This window comes from Symsagittifera roscoffensis, chromosome 5 (genome assembly GCF_963678635.1).
Source record: "Symsagittifera roscoffensis chromosome 5, txSymRosc1.1, whole genome shotgun sequence".
In the NCBI taxonomy this organism is placed as follows: domain Eukaryota; kingdom Metazoa; phylum Xenacoelomorpha; order Acoela; family Convolutidae; genus Symsagittifera; species Symsagittifera roscoffensis.
Window position 1 is genome coordinate 54,704,452 of NC_087066.1, and position 17,504 is coordinate 54,721,955.

Here is a 17,504-nt window from a genome sequence, read left to right on the forward strand (position 1 = left end):
CGCGAACAAGTGCCCCCCTCCATAGCTAATGATGTCAACTCGCTTCCGGACGTCCAAATGGATGCAATGGGACTCCCTCTGACTACTCTGGAAGAGGAAGAGAGAGCGGAAAGACAGAACACATCACGGCACGCACGTGAGAATCTACTCTATTATGACTAAACTCATAATTAGCTTTTTTGGCAAGAATTCGTTCATACAATTAATTAGTCTGTGGAAAAGTGCAAATGAAAGCAATGGCCCGTAAAATTCTTAGTTTTTCTACATGGAAATTTTGTGATCAAAGGAACAAGTCCATTTAAAAAAAATCTTTACGAAGCGAAATCCAATTTAGCGAAAAAGAATTAATATTTTACCAAAATGTTTGCTCTGTGAGCGAAATTTTATTTGTTTTTTGGGTGCATAGCGTATTCCAGATTACCACAAGTTTTAAGGTAGCGCTTTTTCTTTTTTCTAGATAGTTATTCTAATAATCACTCCAAAAATTTTTTTCCCAGTTTTGCATAAGCTTTTGTTATTTGAGCTTGAGAAGGTTCACGCAAACATATGAATTAAAAAATACAACTCATACAACAAAAAAGCATTAATCACAGACGGTTCATGCAATTTTTTTGTTGAAAAAGAAAACGTTCAAGAAAATTGAGTTATTCGACCCCACTTCAGGATTTCGACCCTCTGCCAACCCAAAGGGTCCCCCTTTTGTACTATTTTGAGATATCCATTAAGGCTGACTTACTCTAAAACTTTTCTAAAGGAGCCTTTGGCGCCAAAATATACTATTTTTGAACGCCCTTTTTGGCCTGTTTTTTTTCAAAAATTTGCCGGCGGCGCAGAAATTTTTGTCTAATTAGGGTCTTTACAATGATCTATGAGAAAATAAAATAAATTTTTAATTTTTTTTTGAAAGTTCGCCCCACCCCCCTCGACACAATCCTAGATGCGCCGCTGCCCCAGCCTCTATGATATACTCTACTGAAAACCTCCATTCCAATACAATAAATTAGCACTAGAGCTAGAGCTTTTATTGAGTATTCTAATTTTGCTGCATTATGATTGGTCAAAAATTCGACTGACTTAATCTTCTTAACAATTTCCACCCTTCTTGGGAAGAGGAGATTTTTAAGTAGATCCAATTTATTTACTGATTTTTGATTTCAACACTCCTAACACTATTTCACAACAAAATCGTTTCAAATTCAAAAAATAAATTAATTTAAGCTCGTTAATGATAGTTATTTATAGCCTATACATGGAGATTTCAAAACACACTTCTCTCAGTCATCTCTCATTTCATCAAAAATTGAACCCATATATGCAATTCTTTTGGTATGGGCAGTTAAAAATTGCCACATTTTGATGACAGTTTGCATTTTTACTGCATTTGGAGTTGAACAGGCGCATACACTTGTGATATATATCAAACGAACAAGTTATTCAAGCTGCAGTTTTCGAATTTGTTTTACCCAAACTGGGTTGACTTTAGGACAAATACTGAGGACAAAAATTGCTCAGAATTTAACAGAAAGTTTCAGAAAGCTTTTTTTGAAAAGCTTAGACCCACAATGAAATCCTTAAAGTGCCTCCTTCCATTTGGTTCATTATGAAGCCAGACAGTGCACTGGATAGGCGCACAATTTTGAGTCTGTATGTCCTGGATTCGATAGACAAGCCTTTAAATATGTTCTAACATGTAAGTGGATTCCACTAACAAAATTTCAGTGGATTCCGCGTACAAATACCTGTAGCGTAAATTTTGTCGGCACTTTTGTTTTGTTGTGGATTCCGTAGCAGTTCGAAGTCAATTGACTCTTTTTGTTTGGTTCATACTGAATTAAAAAAAAAGTGCCTCGTTTTAATTTTTCCATTACGGTCCTAACTTTGCAAAAATAAAGGATGATAAGGTTCAGGTCAAATTCTAGTATCATCATATTTTTTCGTCCAAATTTAACCCAATTAAAAAAAAAGACTTGAAAAAGTGCTTTTTATAAACAAATTTTTGGGATTGCCCTAAGCCAGGATTGTATAAACGTGAACCAAAAAAAAACCATGGAGCTGAATCAAGTGTAACATCAGATTGGCATTTTTAAAACTGTCTATAGAAAAAAAGGCTCCGATCTTATAAATACTGTTTAAAAAGAGATGGTTTACAAACACATGTTTTTAAAACAGCATATAATTTGGGGCTACTTTGAAATACAACTGAGGAAATGAATGTTGTTATGTTGAAATATTGCTGATGCTTTCATCGAGCAGGCTCGTTGAAATTCAAACACAGCTGTTGAAATTAAATTTAAAAAAAGCAATTAAAAATGATTAAAAACCGGAAAATGGCGCGTTGAAATTGAAGGTGTATACTGCAAACAGTCTGATTGAATTGAAACTAGACTATGTTGAAATAAATCAGAAATGTTGAATTTAAAAGCAAAAGTATACTGGAACCTGATCTAAACTACATTTTATTATTTTATATAAATTAGATATTTTACCACTGTAAAATATTTAATATTAACCAATCATAATCATCTAACTAACAAAACCCATTTATTTGTAAGTGCTGAAATTACTTGTAATTTCAGCACCAGAGAGATTTGAATTTAACTTAGAAATTAGTTGCCTCTCCTCGAGAACTTCAGCAGCCGCAATAAAACCAGTTTACTCTAGATCTATTAAACCTAGCAGAGACTATTTAAACACCCTGAAACTAGTAGATATAAGAGTAAGGTTAGGATCGGTATTAGACTAAGAAGTTGCACGAATCTATTCGGCCGAAAATAAGATAGTGTGACGAGCAGACGGTGTACCCTATCCGAAATTACTCTATGAGTTATACACCTCATATATAACTCATCTGATGCGACCATAAGTCTCGAATAAAAACCTTAAAAAACAAATGAGCTTAGAATTAACCAAAAATAGGTTAGAATTAGACAAAACATTTTCAAAATGTTACACGACAATAACTTAATTGAATGGTCTCTACGACTCAATAGATCAGAGCCGCTATTCCGTACAATACGAGAACTATCCGTTATTGGAAAAAGACCTCGGACAAGAGACGACATACGACTACAAAAAAAATTTACCATTTAGTTTCATGGTCGTACGGCAAAAGCCAACACAAACTTTTATATTTAGAATCCTACTAGCAAAGAATTTAGATTTTCATTTGCAAACATGAAATCCTTGAAGAAAATCTTCATTGAATATTACTGGCGCTAAATAAAATTATTATTGTTCAATAACGCTTGATAAAAACATCTCAAATCATTCCTTCCAACTCTGCAGTACTATATAAAACATATTTGAAAAAATATTTATTGAAAAGAAAAGTAAAAATTAGTATCATGACAATAAATTGTTAGTAAAATGTAAATCATCCTGTTGTTCCAGCTTCATCATCTAAACATAACAGCAGTCATAAATCAACTAAACTCACCAAAACTAAAATTTAACAAATTTCAGTTATTTCAAAAAGTTTATCTTAAATTTCATATCCTTTAAACTCAATTGTATTTAATCTTGAACCAGATCATCAAGGCTTTCCTTGCATCTAATTTAATTTTCTCCTTTCTAATTTTAATTCTGATCATCAAGGCTTATCCTTGGATCAAAAAGAACAATTTTGTTCTCCCCCACCCACTTATCAAGTGTCTAACGACCTCAAACGTCGATTCACTACCCAACCTTTTCAAAAGACCCAGGACTAATAGAAATTTTTTAAATACTAAACATTCAAATTAAGCTAAACAGTGAAGAACTTCGGTTATTCATCCTTCACTTGACCCCTCGTTTTATACGACCCAGGATAAATCTTAAATTTTGTAAGTTAAAAATAGTATCGAAAGAACTACTCGCGTTCTAATTATACCTGAACCTTGTGGATCGATATACTATTCTCCAACCCTTGAACACAATCACTACACCTAAGTAAGATTAAGTAAGTTAACACCTTAGCTTAGACTAGCCACGAGAAAGTAAAACTCATTCTTCGGAATTGATATACTTTTCTCTCCAACCCTGAACAAAAGACCCAGGTTAAGCTAACCAAAAAATCGTTAGGACTAACAGTCTAGGAAATTAAAATCACTAAAAATAATTTTGCGTGCATCATCCTAGCCCTTATGTCATTAAAAAAACTAGGGAAAAAACAAACAATCGTAATACACAACTGCAAAATAAATAATCAAAAAAAAGATCTTGTAAAATCACACATACACAAACAGTTGAGTACATTCACACAAAACGACAAACACTAAAAAGAAAAATTCTAAGTAAACAAAGACAAAAATAACACGAAAAAGATTTACAAAACACAGAAATGCATTTTCCGAATCAGAAGTCACTAGTCTAGAAGTACTTTACAAAATAGAAGACACAACAAATAAAAATTATCCAACCCGGGATCCAGTATATTTTCCAAATCAGAAACAACTTCAATTTCATCAAAAAAAGGAAAAAACAGAATAAAAAAGAAATATAAACACAAACCAGTACACCTATACAAATGGAATCAACCAATTAGACATATTAATAAATATATAACAGTTATCCAACAAAAAAATGAGCAGCACTCAAAGTGACGAGAGTCCAGACGAAGAAACAGTTTTTACCTTTGTTATAAATTCACTAAATGATAGAGGAAAACACGAGTTTGCAAAAATTTACTCGTAAATTTGTTTGAACCAGGAATCAGCCCATGCAAATCAGAATTCCCAGATATAAAAATCAAAAGAAAAATTATAGAACATTATTTAAAGGAAATATGTAACCTAACATAAAAATACGGAATCTACACCATAGAAATCAGTACACCAAGAACAGCATATAATAAATATATTATTCACACAGACGATATTGATTTAGATTTTTCAAATGTACTCACAGAATATATCAAAAGCATACAATATCAAAACTCACAGAGAGCAAACTCGATATTCACCAACGAAGTTTTTGCAATAATATATACTTATTTATCTATATTAGAAAGAACAGAAGCTCAAAGTACATCACCAATCCAAACATCGAAACACACAAAATTAAGAAACAAGGTCGCCGCATTCTCAACATTTCTAAACGCAATTTGTGAAAATTTTACCAATAATGATGTTTCACAAAATACTATACACGATTTTCAAAAAATAATAGCATGTTTTTACAATTGATTATTTTACACACAACATCGACTTAATTGAACAAGCAAGAAAAAACTTTAGACCTCACAGTACCAATGACGACGCTGTCATTGCAGAACAATCAGATTACGTTTGGGACCCTGAATGGTCTCACCCACTGTTTCTAAACATCCCAGTTGACCTCTCCAGTCAAGCAATAAATACAATATCTCTTCATCCAGATTATGTAAAAATAAAACCATTAACAATTGATGCAACACCTTTAAAATATAATACATTTTTACCCGACACACAAAATAATAGCTTAAACTCAACAGTAATACATCATGAAAACCTCAATGGAACTAGAAACCTTACACAACAAGATATTCAAACACCATCACACTTCATAAATGAAGAAATAGTCCACACAACAGTAACAACTACACAAAAAATATCTCACCGAGACATCCAAATCTTACAACACCAAAAAATAGAAACACAACAATACCACAAGTAACCTTACAATCAACCGTTAAACCCTCGGTTGCTCCCAAGTATTCACATATGGATTACCATACATATAGACCAATGACAAAACCGTTAAAATCACGAAAAACATTCCCAAGAAGCAATTTTGCAGAAGATAACTATAATTACGCTTATTCATCAAGATCAAATCACCCTCCTCGAATAAATAACAACCACGTATGTTCTAAATATTGGAATCTCCCAAAAACATCAGCCAATTCTGTAAATTTTCAAAATAATTCACACCCTCCACAGGATCAAAGTGAAAATTACCCATTTTTCCAACAAAATAAAAATAAACAACAAACAGCTTATTATACAAATTATTTAACATCATATGATGATGATTATTATCAACCAGATATTTTTGCACCATATACACAAAAATATTGCACACAAAGACCGCGACAATCTCAACCATCCCAAAATATGAAAATTTACCCACAAAATCCAACAGATATACAGAATCAACAACCAATGCAAATTCCAAACCAGATTAACACACAATCTTTTCAACCTATACAATCAGAAAACCCAATGACTATGCATTTCTAACAACCAACTCAAATGCAAAATGAAATACCATTACCATATCATCTACAACAACATGAAATAACGAAAAACCAACTTACAAATTTCTCGCAAATACCAAATGCCGCAGAATGACTACAAATGACTATAAACCCATATCTCATGGGAGGATCATCAATAATATCCAATAAACCATTGATGGTATTCACAGTTACAGACCCTGAACACTCAGTAGAAGATTACCTAAATGCAGTCACAGCAAATTTAATTTTGACTATTGGACCCGAGTCAATCAATTCACCATTCCATCAAAATTGGATACATAGACGCACAGCGTTAATACAAACAACACTAGATGGAGCAGCCCAAAAATGGTTTTCAGTACTACCTATAGACGTAAAATCAGATTGGAAAAGATTCACACAAGAATTTTCAAAAATGTTTGATTCTGAAAGAAACAAACAACATCAGGGAGTTTTATGCAATGAAATTAGCAGGTTACCAAATGAAACAATCAAACAGTTAGCAGTTCGAATCGAAACACTAGTGCGGAAGGAATACTCCCTTAATACCTATGATTATAAGAAAACAAAAATGACAGAAATTTTAATGATGACCTTAACACCACAACTAAGGAAAATTGCTATAAAGAAAAGAGCATCTCATCCTTCCTCAATTCGAGAACCAGATTTAGATTTTAGAAAATTAGTAGATAAACTAGAAGAAGCAGAAATCACAATGAAACTTGAAGAAACAGAGAATCTAAAACTACAGTTTGTTAATCGCATTGAAACAAATCCTACACATATAAATTACATACAAGAATCAGATATAGATCTATCTGAAAAAATCACTGAAATTCTTAACATCTATGAAAAGAACCCAAAGTATAAGGGTAAACCATCTTTCAAAAAATGGTGTAAATATTGCCGAAAATACGGACATGCATTTCCGAATGTAGACAAAAACAATAAGACAATCATAATAAACCTCAAAAGCAAAAAGAACCAAATAAGTCAATTTATCAATACATGAAAAAAGATCAAAACCTACCAAACAAAAAAATACACAGTAAAAATAGCTCTGGAAAACCACTTCCAAGCAACCCCAATTATTCTAGAAATCAATCACCATATAACTATAGTAATAGAGGTAGATCGCCCGAACAAAGAAATTCACGAAATTTCTCGCAAAACAGATATAGTCGATCCAGTAGTCAAATTAACTATCCACAATCGAATTCAAACGCAACTCAATTTTTTTTTGACTTCAGTTTCCAATCAAACTAAAGGAATGGACACTATTCCAACAACAGATCACGAAACTCATCGTACAACAGAAATAGAAACTATTCAAACAATAGGAACAGAAGTTACTCAAACAATCGAAATCAGAATTATCAAAACAACTGATCACAGAATAATTCATACAATATATCAATTTATCAGAGATCAAAAGACAACTATCAAATTAGATCACGAAATAATTCACGAAACCGAAATTTAAGCTATACAATAGATACAGATATTATTCCCGGTCACCTCATAGGAATAATAGCCGTTACTCCGATTCTCAACATCGATATAGAAGTAACACACCAAAGCATCAAAGACAAATTAATCAAGTACAAACAAATGAAGAAATAACTTCAGACCCCCCAGGTTTTGATAACATAGAAAATACCGAAATACAATTAAATCATATTAATTGTGAATCAAAAGATACTGAAAGTGATACAGACAATACCTTGTCAGTAAACATGATAACAGTCGAAAATGACTATGAACCTATCATATATGAACAACCCTTTAGTTCACACATAAACGAAAATCAATTACAACTTCTAAATAATTCTTATATGGGACCAATTTATAATAATTCACAAGTCAACCAGGAAGTAAACAAAATCAACACTCTAACTAAACCTGATAAAAAAGACAAAATACAATGCTCAAACACAAATCATATTTATCTAAACATTCAAAAAAACAATTTAAACAACCCATTTCTCTTAGAGAGCCCAAAAAATAAAGAATTTCAACCACCAGATCTTGAAATTGATTTTTTAATCGACTCAGGAGCAGAGTCAAATATCATTAACATCCCTACATGGAATGAAATTAGAACACTACATCCAAATTTAAAACCCCTCGAAACATCTAGTAAATTAGCAACAGCACAAGGATCAACATTAGTAAATTACGGAGAAATCCAACTATCCCTTGTTCTCACATGAACAATGGAACAAAACAAGATTTTGAACAAACCATTCAAACAAACATTTTAATTTACTGATATTAAGCATAATATCATTGGCATAGCGTTTATCACTCAATATATACCTACAAAAAACAGCTTAAACAGTAAAATCCACATAAAAGAAAAATATACAAGAATGAAAAACACTGCCTTAACATTCTTTCAAAAATTAAACAAACAACCACCATTTTTCTCAAAACTCTACCCTATTTAAAATCAAGAACGAAAACACTTGAAACCGTTATCAGGAAAAGTCTAAAATTTTTCAATAAAACAAGTTCATCAGTATGAAAAAAGCCAAAATAGACAACAACATTTTATGTCAGACTTCGAATTTAGACCTATCCACAAATTTTTCAAAATCACAATCTCATCAATAAATACGAAAGAAACACTAATTCTGATACTATTTCACTACACGTGTATAATAATACACCAAATAGAATAACACTACCCGTAGGATTTTTAAGATATTGCGAAACCAATGCTACAATTTCCAATGTAAAAGAAGTAGCATACAGAGTTAATAATAAATTACAACTATTAGATATTTGTCAATCAACAATTCTTGATGAAGAATAGTCCTTAAAAAATATAATAAGTAATGAAAAAAGAAACACAGATTATTTCACAAAAACCCCATTTTTCAAACAGACATTCAATATAACAAATTAAACAGAAGAAGGACAAAAGTTTTTAACAATGTTTAATTTTCAACATTCACAAATAACACAAAATGAATTTGATAAATTAGCCCAACAACTAATAAAATTTTCATCAGTTTACGCAACATCAAAATTTGACGTTGGAAAAATTAGTTCATCACTACATCTTCCATTAAAATTTGACGCAGTTTTCAAAAAGCAAAGAGCAAGCAAAGTACCAATTCTTTTACAAGACAAGGTCAATAGATTAATAAGTATTTTGGAACAATACGAAATTATATCACCAGTAAATAAGGAGGAACAACCAAAAGGTAACAGTTTTATCAACCCTGTTATCATTCTAGCTAAAGGTGAATCACTAAAAATAGTTTTAGACGCTAGATATCTCAGTTCACTAATTGATGAATCAAATTGTAATTGGCCCATTGAACCAATACGAGTTATTCTAACAAAGATAAATGGTAAAGACTTCTAACCGCAGATATGAATAGTGCTGACAATCAAATGCCACTAGATTAACAGTCGGGACAATTAACACAATTTGTTATTGGAAATCAGCAATACGAACTTAATCGATTATTCTATGGAATATCCATAGGACCAGCAGCTTTTTCAGCTTTCATGAGTAAAATTTTTAGACCCCTAATACTCAAGAAAAATGCAATCATATATTTAGATGATGTTTTTATGCAATCACGAACTAAAGACGAAATGTTTACACTTTTGGAACAATATCATAAAATAGTTCAGAACGAAAATCTGAAAGCAGCCCGGGATAAATCACATTTCTTTTTAACACGCGTTAAATTTTTAGGACATAATATTGAACGAAACACTATCACTCCATTAAAATCAAGCAATGTTAAATTTCTTAAATAAATATGTTTACAAAATGCAATTATAGTTAGGACCTTTCTATAACATCCTCAGACAACAAAATAATTTTGAATGGACTTCTGAACTCCAAGCACGATTTGACAAAATTAAAAAGCTCTTGACAGAACAAATTTCAAACACCATTCCAGATCCAAAGCAACCATTCTATGCAATGTGCGATGCTTCAAATTTTGGCATCGGCGCAGCATTATTACAATCACATAGTGGAACAAATAAGATGAATCTGATATCAGCAATTTCATGATTATTTACACAAGCCAAGCTACGACTCTCCACCCTAATGAGAGAGTGTACAGCTACAATATACACACTTACAGAATACGAACTTCTGATACTTGAATCCCAACAGTTTTATTCACAGATCATAAACCTATTATATTTCTTTTGAGACAAAAATCAAATCCAAACTTAGAGTTTATAGATTTCAATTAATTTTGACGAAATTCCCAAAATTACTTATAGTTTGGAGCGGCAGGGAAAAATCTTGCATTAACAGAAGATACATTAAGCAGAATTACTTACACAAAAAACTACAGTTGAAATACCAAAAAATATCAAATTCATCTCGCGAAAGATAAAACATCACCCCGATTAGAATGTAAATACGCAGTGAAAACTGAATTTGATCAATCGCAAAAAATAATTTACAACATTTCCCACTCTATCTAGATTGCCAAAATAATCACTATGAAGTTGATTTATTAGGAAAATCTACGTTTAAGCCAATTCCATTCTCACAATGGATAAAAAATAACACGCAACAAAAGAAAATCAGACAACAACTGCATAAAAAAGACTTTTTTCCACTAAATGAAAAACAAATATCAAGGCCACAAACAAATGACTCAAAATATACGATAAATCAAGTTTTTAACCTCCATGACCCACTTGACACAATTCCCCTATCAAAACTAGAAACTGACAATATTTTTCTCCCACCAACAGAAAAAATTACACTTGAACTTATAAAACGATACCAAAATTTTGACCCAATACTTAGACAACTAAAATAATGGCATAAATACAAAACAAAACCAGCAAAAGCTGATACAACAATTTTAGGAAACAAAACACTTCTCCGATATTTTCGAAAATTTAATAACACAACAATAAATGAAAATACAGATCTTTTAGAATATCAATTAGGTTCTACAGTCCCCTGTCTCCCTTTAAGTATGATATTGATAGCATTCAACATCTCCCATACACAAAATACAAAAGGACACTCAGGATCAGAAAAGACAAACTCGAATTTTACACAAAATTTTTTTTTCCAAACGCTCCAATTTAATTTGGATAAAAGTCTTATGCAATGATTGCATAATATGTCATTTGAACAAACCTTATCCAAATCAAAAACAAATAGCACTAAAACAAGATTTTAAAGGACAAAGTTTATACTTCAACCATAGAATTTCATTCGACCCAAAAGGAGTAATTTCACCGTCCTCTGAAGTAAATTCCTACCTTATGGTCATTGTTGATGCATTCACGCACTATGTAGCACTCAACCCAGTACCACACTGTAACGCGCTTAATACGCTTACACAACACTCTACGAACACTGGATAGCTAAATTTGGATTACCCGAAATTTTAGTAATAGACAACGGTACAGAATTCATTAGTAATGAAATAATCACACTATGTCATTTATACAATATAAAGCATAAATCACGTACAACTCATGCACTTTGGACAAACGGATTAGTCGAAGGTATGAACCGTTCATTACAAGAATATCTTAGATGTATCATAAAGGGAAATGAAACACGATACACAGAAAGGTCAATAGATGTAAAACTATTTCCGTTATCATACAATTCACAAATAAGGACAACTTTAAAAATGTCACCATATGAAATGCTTTTTAATCAAAAACCAAAGAAACCAATTATGTTCACACTAAATGCCCACAAAAATGCACAAGGACATTGCAAACCAAATAAAGATTCAATATGCTATAATCTACCATTACACACACATGATGAAGATCATTTTCATCACCCACAAATTCTCAAATTAGCATCCAACACACATACCGAATGGACTTTAAATAGAGACGAAAAGCACAAGGAAATCTACCAAAAAGTAAAAAAGACATTGTTACAAAGGCAAAACATTAAAACCAAGTTAATTCACGTTTTATGCCAGCCACAGATTTAAAAATTGGAACATTTGTCTTATTACCTAATTTCCATACACAAAAAGGAAACTCTAAAAAATTACAATCACTTCGAAAAGGACCATACCAGATAATTGCCAAACTTACTGAAGTAACATAAAAACTCACAGATTCAACAAAAAAAGAAATTGTTCAACATTGTAACAATTTATTACCTTACTACCCGAAAAAATACGCTTTACGCGAATAAACCCAATTATATTCTTTCACCGGTTTAAAAGTTGTTCAAAACAATACACAAATGGAACAAGACACAAATGTAAAGGATGACAATTATAATAAACACACTCCAAAACAAAACACAATTCATAAAGGTACAAACGCACCAGAACTAGATTATTCCGAAAAGGAAAGAAAAATAGGAAAAAGTTAGAAAAAATTTTACCACAAGAACAAAAAAAAAATCCGAACATAGAGAATCATCACGACTTAGAAATCAACCACGAAAAAATTACAAAACACTCATCCCACAATCTAAAATATTACAGAAAGTTGAACTTCAGAATTAATCTTTAATTTTCAAATTAATAATTCGTTCACTTCTCAATAATTTTAAAACTTTCACATTTTCAAAATAACAAGCTGAAATATACACAATAATTCTAGTTCAGTTTCAGCCAATAGGATTCACTCAGAACCGTCATCTTCAATATCTCTAACATCAACCTACTAGCCGACAGATATTAATCTCCAGGCATATCTATAACTATAACTTTACAACCTCGAGGTCAAAAATAAGCAACTCGCTAAAACTTGACAACTAAAATAAATATCAAGATAATATTACAACCCTCCCCTATCTAATAATGCAAAGATCAACAATATTTTCCCAACTTAGCCCTCAAAAACCCTCCAACCAAAAATGGCAAATTAGCCTAAAGTGGAAAAAGACCATGATCTTTTGGCCGATGATACAAATATTTCAAAAATATCCCAGTTTACTCACCAAATAAAAATAAAGCAAAGAAGACCTCCCGAGCACCATAAAATATGCCTCCAACTAATTTTCAAGAAACTCAACCCACTTGTCAAAAAATCAATGAATAATCCGACCACACTTGAGTTTCGCCCCAGAAATTCAAAAAACATTCGACGAACGAATCATTTCTTAAATGCTTTTCTCACTAACAGTCGACACTCTTAAAAACTTAATCATAAACTTTTTCATAAAACTTTTTATTCTACTTAAACTTTTGATAACATTTTTTATTGAAATTTTTGAAGCTTTTATAATTCTTTTAATAATTTTTCGCAAGATATTTTTATTTTTCTACGCACTATTTGAAATATATTTACAACTTTCCCAAATCATTGACAACATCCAGAGGTACGATAATTTAAAGTCTATTTAAATGATACGAACAATTTTTAGTAGAACAGATATTTTTTTACTATTTGTAATTTTCATCACATTTTTATCATCCCTAATTATGACAATGTGCAAATGTGTAAAAAAGGCAATAGTCACATTCGCCTTAGCAACAATCCTTTAAATTATATTCATCGAAGGGTATTACAATAAACATAAATCTTCCCACTAAAAAATCTGTACATCAGACACACTTCCAAAATTGCTAACCAACCACCACCAAAACTGTCTTCACCGACACCTCCCCCAGAAAACCCAATAATACCTACAACTACCCAAAACCCCCAAACATCTACACGCTTTTCATTTCAAGACAACCCGTATACTTTTGAACGACACGCCCGCTTATCTGAACCACTTGAACGAGTTCAACGACAAGCATCTCTAAGTGAACCACCATACAATTTGTACCCCACATTACAACAAGATTTAAATCGAATCAGACATATTAGCCAAAACCAAAATACAGTTGAAGTAAACAGACAAATTATACATCCAAGAAGAAACAGAAATTTTCAAACTCCTAGAGTTACTTTTAGCATACCTCAATCACCAACACCATCAAACTCAGAAATCTCTAATATCACAATACCAGACACTCCTACGCTTACCTCACAACAAATTACACCTAATATTCCCTCACACTATCTAGGATCAACACCAACATCCGCACAAATACGTGAAAATCCTTTTAACCCCCCTAACACCGCCGAACAACTACCTTATTGGGCATTACAAACTTGCCCACAAGGAGAACCAAACTTAGTAAATGATCCAATAGATACTTCATCAGATACAACATTATCATCCTTGCCAGAAACATTATCACTCCCCTCGACTCCATCAATAAGCCAAATATCTTCATCAATTTTCCCATTAAATTTTCCAAATAATATCGACGCTCGATACAGAGAACAATCAACAAACATAACCCTACGATTAGACTGGAATACATTTGTAGCACCTCACCCACTATTCGGACAACAAAACGAAAACCAACGACAACACAGTTGGGCACTTAATAGATTACAATATAGATAATATATCCCCGAAGATATCCGAGAACATAACATTCAAATACTACAACAAAACAGTCATCAATAAAAATTTGAAATAAAAATCAAACTTAAAAATTTTGTACAACACCCCTACCCATTAAGTCCACCAAATATAACACCTCAATCGCTACCACCACCATTTATAACGACTGACGTAATATATAAATACGACAGATATACAAAAAACACAATTGGCTGTATCACTTTTTATAACCCATATTCCGGATTATCATACACATGTATGTTTTAAAGATATTAACATTTCAACACATCCTTCTTCTAATATTTTCTGACCAAAACACAAATCCATCTCCTCGCACAGGACCCCAGAATTTATTAGTAACACATTATGATTGTGAAGAAAATGAACAAAAAACATAACATAGCAACATTGTTTTCAAAAGCCCAAGCAACGACAATCACAGGATATAAATTTACAGCAACATTTTCCGAAAAGAAAGTACATTGTTTGCAAGTTTCTAACGGAAATAAAAACGGACTTGATCAGGAATCATTTTATCAAAACAATATAGAAAGACTTTTACATCGCAACCCTGATGATTGTAAAAACAAATTACTCAGATTAAATATAACAAAAAATAAACACTCAAACAGAAAAATAGTAAATTTCCAAGTCTTTGCCGATTCTGTACACCAAGGACATTTTAAGACGAAAAATACGCATATAATGGCGCACAAGGACGATTATCTTATGATATACACGATAAACATTGGATACCACACATTGGAATAAATAATCCTTCAAACTGCAAAGCAGACACAAAAAATAAAGGATATCAAGAAATAATGTTTTTTGATTGGAAAAAACAGCTTGAAAAAACACAACTTACATGAGATTTATCTGATAACACAATGATCTATCAAGGAATTAGATTACCTTGTAAAAACTATCAAGGTTATTGTGACCCTACAACAAGAACCCAAGCAACAATTATTTGGTTTCCCGAAGATACATGCACAACATTTCAAGTAGCAAAAATACACGCTCGAATAATAAAAGTTCATGAAAAATATTTTATTGAATCAATTCCATACGAACAAGTGAACCCAGTTTACAAACGAAGTAAAAATTTCGAAAATTCACACGATATAGAAAATAAATTAACACGTTTTAAAATCTATCAGAAAACAGAATTAGCATGTAAATATACAAATCCACTCTAAAAAACACAATATTCAGAAATACTCGTTGAATACAAAAAAAGTTTCGACATGACCACTGGAAAAATCAAGTTTGACCCATACGCAACAAGTCACCCTATAAATGAAGGCAGATCATGCGTCCCAGTGAACGTCTATAAAAGTAATGGCCAACCTGGTGGAAAACTAACACCATTCGATAGTAAAAGTACACGTTTACAAGAATTATCGATTATTAATAACACCTACTTTGGAAATATACATTATGATATTCACCTAGATATGAAGTTAGACTACACAATTAGTAGAATTTTTCAAGAAATGCCACTTTCTGAATTAGAAACACTTCATCAACTATGCGAATTAGAAAGAACACAAATCTTACAATCACTCGCATTAGCAGTTTTAAAAATACCCTATGCAGGCTATTTATTATCAGGAAATAGATCAAATTTTCTTGATTACGAAGGAAACATACTATGGTTTTATACTTGCACTAAAAAAGTATCACCTTTATATGTTTTTGAAAATAAACGTTGTTATAAAAGAATCCCCATATTCTACGAAAATAAAGTACATTTTGTGGATACACTTTCAAGACGAATATATTTTTGGGATACCGCAGTGTCGTACAACTAAACCCTGACGAAGATAAATACTACCTACTCACACCATATCCTACATTAATGCAACCACTAAAAAAGTTTTTACCAGAAGTATCCGAGCTATTGCTCGCAACCCAAATATTGATTTACAATCAATTGGAATATATTCTAAATCTGATATACAACATCACATTAGAACACAACAACTTCAAGAATTACTAACACAAATGGATACAATACAAAGACAATCAATCGACCAAAATTTAAGAAAACTTGCCGAAACCGCAGGATTTGCAGACATTTATACACAAGACTACAGCGGATATTTTAAGGATATTAAAGACTTTATATATTTGAACGGTGAAAAATACAGACCACAAGATTTTTCACCCATAAATATTTTCAGTTTTGTAATATTAACAAAAGAAGTTCTCGCCTTTCTAGGATGACCCTATTACATCTTAGAAAGATTGACTATCTTATACGCTATGTTTAATTTTATAGGATTTCTATTCGCACTATTAAAAGCAATCTGTAATACATGTGCTATACACACACACAAGTAAACCGCAAAGCAAGCGTAGCAGGTATATTATTTGCAGAATTTTTTGGAATATTTTCATCATCAATAAATAAAATACTTTTAGACGCACAAATAAAAGAATAAAACACAAAATTAGCCACAAGACCAAATACAAACGACGAAGAACATAATACTGAAGACACAGCACCTACAGCACCACAAATACCAGCCCTACCACAAAATCATCCACTATCTTTAGTTCCCCAAAATTTTCGAAGCTTAGCAATCACAAACAATCCAAATTTCAGACCAATTACAGCACAAAGCCCCATCCAACACATAACGACAAATCTTTCACAAAATGATTATACGTATGAACAAATTTTTGAACAACCTCATACCACCACTTTTCAGTCTCAACATAATCATTTTTTTAGCGCACGATGAGCCGACAAATTGGAGCCCTCCATCGCTCAAATTCCCACCTAGCCAACCTAAAAAATCCAATCGCAATTATTCACTTTTCCCTTTCCCGCCACCCGATTTCCCAGTTATTAATATACCATCAAGCACGAATTCAGACACTAACTCAGATATTTCAGTTTTTCAT

The 17,504-nt window shown here is 32.0% G+C and overlaps 1 protein-coding gene across 1 annotated transcript in view; it reads left to right on the forward strand.

Moving 5' to 3' along the window:
- The window catches only part of LOC134846796 (inner centromere protein A-like), a 54,404-nt gene that overhangs the window by 2,068 nt on the left and 34,832 nt on the right, over nucleotides 1-17,504 (forward strand). The window contains exon 2 of the mRNA XM_063864188.1: nucleotides 11-136. Coding sequence (XP_063720258.1) covers nucleotides 11-136 — 126 coding nt within the window. The remainder of the gene's footprint in view (nucleotides 1-10; nucleotides 137-17,504) is intronic.